The 12273-nt window shown below is 46.3% G+C and overlaps 1 protein-coding gene across 1 annotated transcript in view; it reads right to left on the bottom strand.

The window, feature by feature from the left end:
- Nucleotides 1–1672: 1672 nt before the first annotated feature.
- The window catches only part of TUNAR (transmembrane neural differentiation associated intracellular calcium regulator), a 54877-nt gene continuing 44276 nt past the window's right edge, over nt 1673–12273 (bottom strand). Inside the window, exon 2 of the mRNA XM_081548111.1 lies at nt 1673–4715. Within this exon, the coding sequence (XP_081404237.1) occupies nt 4530–4715 (186 nt within the window). The 3' untranslated portion in view covers nt 1673–4529. The remainder of the gene's footprint in view (nt 4716–12273) is intronic.

Consider the following 12273-nt stretch of genomic DNA (forward strand, 5'->3'; position numbering starts at 1 on the left):
AATATTGTCAGGAAAAGGATTCTGAAACACCACTGAATCTGATTTTTGTGTCCTTATTGTTATTCCTTAATGGGAAAAGATTTTTAAAGACATGCTTTTTAATTGCTGCTTTTAATAGCTAATAGGCTTCCGTGGTGGCTCAGACAGTAAAGAATCTGCCTGGAATGTGGGAGACCTGGGTTCGATCCCTGGGTCGGAAAGATCCCTTGGAGAAGGAAACGGCAATCCACTCCAGTATTCTTGCCCGGAAAATCCCATGGACAGAGGAAGCTGGAGGGCTACAGTCCATGGGGTTGCAAAGAGTCAGATACACCTGAAGCGACTTAGCACGCACACACGCATGAACAATGACACGGGGGTTTAAGTGACATTCTTTGGCTGCAAAGGTGAAGGCAGCAGCTTCTGGAACCCAGGCCACATGACGTCATGGTCCCCGAGTGAAAGTGAAATTGTTATTCGCTCAGTCGTGTCCAACTCTTGGAGACCCCATGGAACCCGCCAGTCTCCTCTCTATGGAATTCTCCAGGCAAGAATACTTGAGTGGGTTGCCATTCTCTTCTCCAGGGGACCTTGCCAATTCAGGGATTGAACTCGGGTCTCTCACATTGCAGGAGGATTCTTTACCATCTGAGTCACCAGGGAACCTTTGCTAAGTCAACTCACCTTTCCATGCCACACTTTCTGTATCAATAAAAATGAGGTTAAAACTCCTGATGAGACTTGGGGGCCATTAGCACCCCCTGTTGACAGATGAGGAAAACTGAGGCTCACAGAGCTGGTCGTATTGATCATATAAGGCAGATGAAAGGCCCAGGCCGTTTCTGGCCATCGATGAGCACCTTGCGGCCCCAAACCACCAGGGCACACTGCCGTGGGCGCCTGGCCCTCCCCTGCCAGAACCCGGGGTTTCTGAGTCGCTTTCTGGGATAGAAGTCAAAGGCATTGATTCAGCCATGTTGGCCAGACCAGCTTTGCTGTGACCAAGGAGAGGCAGGTGTAGTGGGAAGCTGTGTCACATGACTGGACTGGCCCAATGGCTCCCGCAGAGCTCAGACCCACAGCCTGCACCACTCAAGGTATGCAGATGGCACAGAGATGTGGACAGGTCTGATTCTGCTGGTTTCGAGCTGTGTGACCTTGGAAAAGTCGATCAGCCCTTTTGAGCCTTTCTCCTCATCTTCTAGGGCTTCCCAGGTGGCTCAGTGGTAGAGTCAGCCTGCCAATGCAGGAGATGTAGGTTTGATCCTTCAGCAGGGAAGATCCTTTGGAGGAGGGCATGGCAACCCACTCCAGTATTCTTGCCTGGGAAATCCCATGGACAGAGGAGCCTGGTGGGCTACAGTCCACAGGGTCACAAAGTGTCGGACATGACTGAGTGAGTGAACACACACACACTTCATCTTGTAGACGGGGTAGGCACAGACATCTCTCGGGTTGTTGTGAGGGTCCCTTAGGATGGGTAGGAAGTATCAGCCTTCAGGCGGGTCGTTTGAGTTGTTGCTGTCGGTGCCAAGGCTGGGCTCGGCACGCCCCAGGGCCACCGGCTGCCTCCCCATCACATCCCCACGAGATGCTTTGAGATCAAGGAGGAAACTGTGAGTTTGCCCAGTCCATGTTCTCAGGCTTTGCTAAATGAGGGCAGAAATGAAAGACTCTCTGCAGGAGACAGTGCTGCCACTTGGGTTGGCAGTCATTGAACAGGCAGCTTTATTTCCAGGCTGTGGATTAGGACAATGTAGAAGGACCATCAGGGAGCTGTTGAGAGGATCGGAAAGGCAGTTTTTCCCCTCAATAAATTTCAAATTAGTACACTTGAAAAATTACCAGGGCTTCCACAGTCCAAACAAAACAGTTTCAGTGAAACAGAGTCACATTCAGTTTTGTCCGCTTGAAAAAAAAAATCAGGACCTCCCTGGTGGTCCAGTGGTTAAGACTTCACCTTCCAGTCCATGGGGTGTGAGTTTGATCCCTGGTTGAGGAGTTATGATTCCAAACCAGAAAAAAAAACAACCCAAAAAAACCACCCAGAAACCAGGAAAAACAAGCAAACATAAAACAGAAACAATATTGTAACAAATTCAAAAAACTTTAAAAAATGGTCCATATCAAAAAAAAAAAGCAAAATAAAACAAAAATATGTATAGGTAAAGGAATGACATGAAGGTTTAAAAATACCCGGACGCTGGGGGTGAGGGGAAAAAGGACATCCGTAGACTTTTTTTTTTCCATTGCACCTTTATTGTTTACTCTGTTCACTGTTTAGAATTCTCACACAGTCTTTCCAGAACCACACAGAACCTGTGAGATGGCTCTCTCCCTCGACAGTCCATTATATTTTTAAGCAGCCTCCTCTTGGCCCTCCTCCTCAAGTCCTTATGTGTACAGCATTCTGCCAGGGTGCAAGGAGTTCCCAGGGGTTATTTATTCTTAGGAGGGAAGGAGGGCAGGGAGCAGAGCTGGCCCTCAGCAAACCATCAGTGTGCATCCAGCCCCGAGGGCTCTTGCCGGGCCAGTCCCCGCCTCTCCATTATTCCCTCTTTTCCCAGCATTTGATGCCCCTCACCGGGCTAGGGAAATCAGACAGCTCTGGGAATTTGCGTTCTGAAACCAGCTACCTGACCTCGGGGAAGTTTCCCCATCTGAGTCCCCCTTTCTTCCTCTACGATGTGGGATAGAGACTCTCCAGCTCATTTCCTGTGAGCATTCAGTGACTTAAGGAATACAGGGTTTGGCCCAGTGCCTAGCACACAGGATGTCCTGAACACACATCAACATCTGTTTCTTCTAGTGGGGAAGAGAAGACTCCTGATGAGGGCCTGGCGCTCAAGGCACCTGCTTTAAAAAGAGCCTGGTCCTTAATACAGTCCAAGAAGTGACTCTCTAAGGGTGAAATTTCAGACACCACAACATCAGGAGGGAGAGACCTGGCGGTGATCTCCTGGACATCATTCGACTCCACCTAGGCAGTCTGCGGCTTCTTTTGCCCACAGGCAAAGCTGGCGCTGGCAGAAGGAACTCTAACCCTCATTTTAAGGCCATGCCGCTGCAGCCAGTGAAAGGCCCATCTCAGGGAGGCAGGAGAACAGGGCACATTCATCCTGATTCAACTGTCCCTGCCAGGGAAGAAGTAGCTTCATGTGGGTGAAAACCAAGAGCTTGAAGAATGTAGCAATCTTTTAGGGTGACCGTTGCATCCCCTTCTAGTGCTCTTGAAAAGCCACCTGTTGCAGGGGTGTCCTCACAGCCTGAAACACCCAGGTGAGCTCTTACAGCCGGGGTAGGGGGGTGTTCAAGTGTCATTTACACCCCCACCTACTTTGAAAAGGCTCCCGGGCAGCTCACTAAGGGAGTTACACACCTAATGCTGAGCTTTCCCCTCCTCGTCCTTCCCATCCATCTTTCATGGCATGTGGCCAATAAAATCAAATCTCATTGACAAATGGTCACAAGAGTGAAATAACACTGCCAATGAGACGCTGAATACTCCATCCTATAGTTGATCCACAGATGTAGCCGGGCCCTTCCTCCATGGTCTTCCTTGTAAAAAAAATTTTATAGCTGATCTATATCACTCAGCCCTGTTCATGCATAATTCTCAGTAAGGATACGGTACATCCAAAGTCCACATGCCCACGACCGTTTTACATCTCCAGTATAACAACAGAAAGTCGCTCAATGGACAATCTTAAAACATGCACCAACCAAGATCACAGCTGGTCTTACGGGAAAATGTCCTCCAGACCGAAAAGCACGAGAGGGAGAGAGAAGGGCAACGATTCCAGATGAGAGGACGAGGACTAGAGCGATTACACAACAGAACAACTGCAGTCTAAGGTAGATACAGCAGGTAAAACCAAGGAAAGCTGTATGGATCCAGGAGTGCCTCTCCAAATATTTGGTTCATGCTAAAAAATAGAGCACATTTATTAAAAATATATATTTATAAACCTTGGTATGAACACATACACACATCAAGCCAATGAAAAAAAGAAAAAAATAAGTTATATCCCCAGTATCAAATAGTTAGACACTTTCGATGAATGGGATGCTTGTCAAGGACTGTCCCTGTGGTTTTTTGGTACCAAACAGCTTATCGAGTTAGGAGGAAACACGTGTCCTGGGAGACAGGCTGAGAGCTGTGTCTGCTGTGAGCTGCGTCCACCCCTGTTCCTCTTTATGAACACTTGACATCCATCAGCGACCTGGGATAACCCATCTCTGCACCTATCCACTCCCTGATGGTGTCAAAGGGCGGTCTTCCAAGCGTCCTTTCGGGTTCCCTGCCAACGACGTTGATTTCCTTCCTGTGTGAATGAGTTTTGGTGGATTCATTGTGCTTTAGTGTCTGCTCCTCGCAGCAGGAGTGGTTGATTTTGGTGACCCTTTATCAAGTTCGAAGGTGCATCTGATTGAGCGGTGTGTGTCTGTCAAGGCTGCTTGTTGGCGCAGTGTCCGGTCACTGATCTGCCAACACACAGGACTGCGCCTGTCTTTCAGCCATCCCGGGGCCTGAGGACCCACTGGGCCATTCACAGGGTGGTGTAGATGTATACAAATATAATGACGATCAGGTTCAGAATGGTCCCAATAATCCCCAGCATTGCCAAGACACTCTCTTCTTTACTCTCTTTTTCTTGGCCTCCTCTGTCTTCGTCATTTCCACTCGTGATTACCATCTTGGTGGCAAATGTCTTTATCTTCCTCCCCAGACTAACCTGTGATTGGAAAGAGGTAGCACACAAAAAAAGCTGGTTTATAAGCATCCTCTCCAAAGCCTGGGAGACCGGGTAGGGGAGTGATTTCACATCTGGGGACTAGGTCTTGGGTGGGCACAAAAAATCTCTCATGGAGAAAACTTTGGGACACACTGCTCTTTGCCCATGGAGACATGGCAGAGCATGGCTGATCAGTTTCAAGGATGAATATCGTGATATTGGCATAAGGAGCTCAGCCCCAGGGTCCAGCTTGGGCACCACCCACTCTACTGGGATTTTGTTTTAGTCCTTTTCCTTGAAGCAGAGACAGAGACAGCTGCACAGTCGTCCAACAAAAGCACATGGGCTCTCCCACAGCAGCGGGAATTTGACACATGTTCACGTACTAGATCCCGCCCTAGACAAGTACAGTCCTGCACGTGCATGAAGTGGGCAGGAGGGCGTCATGGTCACACTGTGCTTTAAACACTGCCCACCCTGTGAACAAGGGTGACTGAAACTAGGGAAGGCAATTTACTGAGACCAGAGAGGATGGAGAGGGGGGAGGGGGAGAGCATCACAAGAAACCCGCATCACCTCCAGCGGGAGCACACGCTGGTAAAATCATTCTGGAAAGTTCCCTGGCATTACCCAGAGAAGCAAAGAGATATTCTTCAACCGGGCTGAGCACCTGACCTCCTAGATGTCCATCTTAGAGAAATCCCCGTACCTGTGAACCTGGAGACGGTGACAGAAATGCTCCTGAGAGCTTCAGCTGTGATGGCAGTGGGACCAGAAGTTACCCAAACAGGCATCAAGAGTTGAAGAGACTGACATGTGGCTCCTACGATGGACGCGTCCACACCAAAGATTATGATACGGCAGTGAAATGAACGCACAGCGGCTACACGTGACGGTGGGGGTGAGGCCCCATCTCGTATGAAGAAGCATGTTGCAGAAAATACCCACAGCACGTGTCAATTCATAAAGACTCAAATAGGGCACATCAAACAAGTATATTTAGCGACACACACTTTGGTGTTGGTAAAATGCAAGAGAATAACCAACAGAATTCAGGAGAGTGGCTACTTATAGGAAAGGACAGAGCGGGAATCCCCTCGGAGGAGCACCAAAGACCTTCAACATACTGGTCATTTTCCATTTGTGAAGCTGTGCGGGAAGGATGTAGTGGTTCGTTTTTTATCTTTATCCTTTCAACTGTTTCAGAGATTGCCTGACATATATGATGTATTTTGCAATAACTAAGATATTTCTATTTATTCTTTAAAATCATAACTATGACCATTCAGGGGGCCTGGTTGGCAGCTGAAGCCTTCTTTTCTACTGATGACTAATCCAAACAAAGTGGGGGAAAAAATGACCAATGTGTGTGAGGTGGCAACAGCCTGTCCTACTTGATGAGATGAGACAGGGACGAGGCCAGGGCCCCTGGCTGCACCTCTTCTATTAGAGAGCTGTGTCTTTTCAAGCTAGAAGGCTTCTCAGGCTCCAGAGTGGTGACAGTTAATTTTCTCTGTCAACCTGACTGAGTCCTGGGTCCTGGGGTGCCCAGATGTCTATTTGTCAAACATGATTCTGGGTGTGTCTGTGAGGGTGGTTGCTGGATGAGACTGACATTGGGATCGATAGACTGAGTAAAGCAGACTGCCTTCCCCAGTGTGGGTGGGCCTCATCTAAGCAGTCCAAGGCCTGAATAGCAGAAAAGGGCTGAGTGAGAAGGAACTCCTCCTGCCCAACTGCCTTTGAGCTGGGACGTCAGCTGTTTCCTGCTTTTGAATCCAGACGGCAACCGAGACTCTTCCTGGGTGTTAAGCCTGCCAGCTTTCAGACTGAAGTGAAACCATCAGCTCTCCTGAGTCTCCTGGTTGCTGACTCACTCTGCAGATACCGAGACTTAGGGGTCTCCATAATGACATGGGGCTTCCCAGGTGACACTAGGGATAAAGAACCCGCCTGCCAATGCAGGTTAGATGGAACAGATGCAGGTTCGATCCCTGGGTCAGGAAGATCTCCTGGAGGAGGGCATGGCAATGTTCTCCAGTATTCTTGCCTGGAGAATCCCATGGACAGAGGAGCCTGGTGGTCCAGAGCATCGCACAGAGTTGGATGACTGAAGTGACTTAGCACATATAATGACATGAGCCAGTTTCTTATAACAAACCTCTATCTGTCTTTCTATCTCTCTCTCTCGTTTTCTGTTTCTCTGAAGAACCCTTGACAAGTCAGTTCAGGGGTCAAACGATATCTCAGGACAAACAGAATCACAAAAAAGGACTCCAGGAAGGCAGAAAGGCTGGCCGCCAGGTGAAACGCCTGCACGCCTCTTCCTCTGGGCACATGAATCCCTGAAAGGGCCAGGTCACACCTTGGGAATCTAGTCTGGATTCAGGACACAGTGTATGTGGATAGATTTCTGTGTGAAGGAAAGACACACAGTGAAGACCAAGGGAACTGATGCAACAGGCATTCGTGCACAAATGAACAAATGTGTGCCTTAAAAGGAAGTCTTATTCCCTTCACAACGTTGGTTTACTTGACAGATTCAGGGTGGGTTCCTACCACCTTAAAGTGGTCAGGGCAAGACTTCACCTCTTCAGAGCTATCCACTCTGTCCTAGCCAATGGAATGAAACTTCTTGGAATAACAACTGTACATAGGATGTAATTTCTAATTAAAATTTCTTTTTAAATGAAAAAAGTAGCTTTGGCTAGGCAAAGCTTCTAGGCTGGATATGTTTGGTCTTCTTTCTTTTTCTTCCCAGTACAGTTTTTTAATGATGTGTAATACACAAACAGAAAGGTGCACAGACTTTAAACATACTTGATGAGTGTTCATACCTGTTAGCGGTCACCAAGAAACAACCTTCAAGTACCCTAGGAGGCTCCCTATTCCATTCAGTCCTTTTCTTCCTTCTTCTTGAAAACCATTCATTACCTTGATTTCTAACATCCTAGGCTAGGTTTGCCTGTTTATGGATTTTATGGAAACAGAACCATACAGGATGTCCTCTTTTGAGTCTTTCCCCCTTCAATGTTATATTGGTGAAACTCATCCATATTGCGTGTAGCTGTTGTTCGTTCATTCTCATTGTGAACAATACTCCATTATATAAACAGACCCACTATGTATGCATTTATTTTACTGCTGATGGGCATTTGGGTTGCTTTCAGTTTGAGGTCATTATGCTATTCTGAACATTCTTTTACTTTTCGGCTGGCAAACACACATATGCATTTCTCCAATGTTTTAAATGAAAATTTTCACATACACACACATAAAATTTATACTGAGCACCCATATACTCAGCAACTAAATGTCACTATTAGCATGTTACTATACTTGCTTTTAGTCACTCACCTAGAGCCAGACATGCTGGAGTGTAAAGTCAAGTGGCCCTTAGGAAGCATCACTACGAACAAAACTAGTGGAGATGATGGAATTCCAGCTGAGCTATTTAAAATAGACACATATACCCCAATGTTCATCGCAGCACTGTTTGTAATAGGCAGGACATGGAAGCAACCTAGATGTCCATCAGCAGATGAATGGATAAGAAAGCTGTGGTACATATACACAGTGGAATATTACCCAGCCATTAAAAAGAATACATTTGAATCAGTTCTAATGAGGTGGATGAAACTGGAGCCTATTATACAGAGTGAAGTAAGCCAGAAAGAAAAACACCAATACAGTATACTAACGCATATATATGGAATTTAGAAAGATGGTAATGATAACCCTATATTAGAGACAGCAAAAGAGACACAGATGTATAGAACAATCTTTTCGACTCTGTGGGAGACGGCAAGGGTGGGATGATTTTGGAGAATAGCATTGAAACATTTATATTATCATATGTGAAACGAACTGCCAGTCCAGGTTCAATGCATGAGACAGGGTGCTCGGAGCTGGTGCACTGGGATGACCCAGAGGGATGGGATGGGGAGGGAGGTGGGAGGGGGGTTCAGGATGGGGAACACATGTACATCCATGGTAGATTCATGTCAATGTATGGCAAAACCACTACAATATTGTAAAGTAATTAGCCCCCAATTAAAATAAATAAATTTATATTAAACAAGTAAATAAAAGATGATGCTGTTCGAGTGCTACACTCAATATATCAGCAAATTTGGAAAACTCAGCAGTGGCCACAGGACTGGAAAAGGTCAGTTTTCATTCCAATCCCAAAGAAGGGCAATGCCAAAGAATGCTCAAACTACTGTACAATTGCAGTCATTTCAAATGATAGCAAGAGTATGCTCAAAATCTTTCAAGCTAGGCTTCAGTAGTACATGAACTGAGAACTTTCAGATGTACAAGCTGGGTTTCAAAGAGGCACAGGAACCAGAGATAAAAATACCAACATTTGCTGGACCATGAGGAAAGCAAGGGAGTTCCAGAAAGCCATCTACTTCTGTTTCATTGATTATGCTAAAGCCTTTGAATGTATGGATCACAACACACTGTGGAAAATCTTTAAAAGATGGAAGTACCAGACCACCTTACCTGCCTCCTGAGAAACCTGTATGCAGGTCAAGAAGCAACAGTTAGAACCAGACATGGAACAATGGACTGGTTCAAAATTGGGAAAAGAGTAAGACAAGGCTGTATATTGTCATCCTGCTTATTTAACTTATATGCAGAGTATATCATGTGAAATGCCAGGCTGGATAAACCACAAGCTGGAATCAAGATTGCCAAAAGAAATATCAACAACCTCAGATACGCAGATGATACCATCCTAATGGCAGAAAGAGGAATTAAAGAGTCTCCTGATGAAAATGAAAGAGGAGAGTGAAAAAGCTGGTTTAAAACTAATCATTCAAAAAATGAAAGGTCATGGCATCTGGTCCTCTCACTTCATGGCAAACGGAAGAAGAAAAAGTGGAAGCAGTGACAGATTTTATTTTCTTGGGCTCCAAAATCACTGTGAATGGCAACTGCAGCCATGAAATTAAAAGATGCTTGCTCTGTGGAAGAAGGAAAGTGATGACAAACCTAGACAGATAAAAAAACAGAGATATCACTTTGCCAACAAAAGTCCGTATAGTCAAAAAGTTATGGTTTTTTGCAGTAGTAGAGAATCTGCCTGTCAATGCCGGAGATGCTGGAAATGTGGGTTTGATCTCTGGGTTGGGAAGATACCCTGGAGTAGGAAATAGCAACCCACTCTAGTATTCTCGCTTGGAAAATTACACAGACAGAGAAGCCTGGCTGGCTATAGTCCATGGGGTCGCAAAGAGTTGGAGATGACAGGGCACACACGTCGTCTTTCCAGTAGTCATGTATGAATGTTTTCAGTTGAACCATAAAGAAGGCTGAGCACCAAAGAATGGATGCTTTCATATTGTGGTGTTGGAGAAGGCTTTTGAGAATCCCTTGGACTGCAAGGAGATCAAACCAGTCAATCCTAAAGGAAACCAAACCTGAGTTGGAAGTACTGATGCTGAAGCTGAAGCCCCAATACTCTGGCCACCTGATGGCTTCCCATCTGACTGACTCATTTGAAAAGACCCTGATGCTGGGAAAGATTGAAGGCAGGAAGAGAAGGGGGTGGCAGAGGATGAGATGGTTGGATGGCATCACTGAACATGAATTTGAGGAAACTCCAGGAGATGGTGAAGGACAGGGGAGCCTGGCATCCAGCTGTCCATGGGGTTGCAAAGAGTCAAACATGACTTACTGAACAATGACATTTGTTTTCTCAGATACCTATCTGTGCATCTTATCCAGCCATCTTTTTGGGGTGCATTTCAAAGTAAACTGCAAATATCATTATCTATGTCAGCCGCTCAGTCATGCCTGTCTCTTTGTGACCCCAGGGACTATAGCCCACCAGGCACCTCTCTCAATGGGATTTTACAGGCAAGAATATTGGAGTGGGTTGCTATTTCCTTCTCATTATACTTCCCTTTAAATACTGCAGCGTACATGTGTTAACTAGATTCAATGTTTGTTTGCAACGTTTTCTTTTGGTGTAAATCTGTGCCATTTCCTATTGGCTCCACCCACCTAAGAGAAGAACTGCTAGGGTATAAGGTATAAGTGGCTGTATCCACTCACTTGTTTCTGAGTGCTGGGTTGGCCCCTTCTTTTATCTTGGTGATGCCATGGCCTTTGCATGAGGTCACAAGAAGGCAAAGGGATATCCACTCCCTTCTCTGCCCTGGACAGACACCTACCCAAGCACCAGTTATCTCTTTCATGGGTCTCTTATTTCTTGTAGTTCCCTTAGCTAGACTTCAAGCCCTGAGAGAGCAAGCTTTTGAATCTCCAATACCAAGCACAGGGCTTGGCATGGACAAGGCATTTGGGGAAAGTGCACTGAAGGAATGTGTCAGTGGGTACTCCGGGGCGGGGGGGGCAGTGGAGGTTGAGGAGTGAATCTGACCATCCCCGTCTCTGTAGGGTAAGGAAAAGATCACGAAGGTCGGTCTAAAGAGACACAATTAGTGCTGCCCTTAAAACCCAGCACCCATCATCGCGGTCACTCAAGCAAAACAAAGTGCCAGTCACGGAGGCTGCTTGATTTCAAGGCTTAATTTAGCCTCTTCCCCGAGTTAACCCGAGACAGCTCTGACTCAGGAAGAAGTAGAGGAGAATAATCAGGTCGACTGTGTTTACTTTCTGAGGTCTCTGCAGCAAACGGAGAGCCCAGAAGAGGCCTTCTCCGACTCCCAAGAGCTGCATTCCCAAAGTCTGCCTCCAAGGGGCTTGAGTCATCAGCCTCAATCTCCCCAGAGAAACCGTGCTGGGAGTGCAGCCGGATTCCCAAGGGAGCCACCGAGGGTTTCCTCGGAGAGAAGTGATTGGAACACGGTTTTCCTTAGGAAAAGCTGTCTGGCCAGGGAGTGGAGAAGGATGAAAGAGGCTGGGAGATTGGCTGAAAACTAGACCAATAACAGATGGGAGGGGAAATAGAACCAAAATAAAACAGAAAGGAAAGCTGGGGACCAGGCAATGTCTGACGTGAATCCAGCTGCACAGGCGTAAGTTCATTCATTCACTCCCTCACTCCTTCCTCCCTGCCAGGAGCTGGAGTGGGCAGAGGGGAGTGAGAGTTAACTGCTAATGGCAAAGGTGTTTTTTTGGGCATGATAAAAATGTTTCAGACTTAGATTTTGGTGATGGTTACACAACTCTGAATTGTACACTTTGAAGAGGTGAATGCAGTGGTTTGTGGATTTTATTTCAATAAAGAGGCTTATCTCAAAAAGAGAGCATTTGCAACAGTAGTGGAAGTATAAATTACCTAGAAATAAATCTAACAATATGTAAAAATCTTTATAAAGAGAATTAGAAAAGTTTACAGACATAAAGTCGCACCTACATAAGAAGGAAGACACACCATCTTCAAGGAGAGTGAGAGTCAATACCTAGAAAACATGAGTTCTTCCTAAGGTGATCTATATAGAGAGCTACTGCAATCAAAATTTCTACAGGGTCTTTGGTGCTACCTAGAAGGCTGATTCCGGAGAAGGCAATGGCACCCCACTCCAGTACTCTTGCCTGGAGGGTCCCATGGACAGAGGAGCCTGGTAGGCTGCAGTCCATG

This window comes from Giraffa tippelskirchi, chromosome 12 (genome assembly GCF_054371585.1).
Source record: "Giraffa tippelskirchi isolate mGirTip1 chromosome 12, T2T-mGirTip1v1.2.pri, whole genome shotgun sequence".
In the NCBI taxonomy this organism is placed as follows: Eukaryota; Metazoa; Chordata; class Mammalia; order Artiodactyla; family Giraffidae; genus Giraffa; species Giraffa tippelskirchi.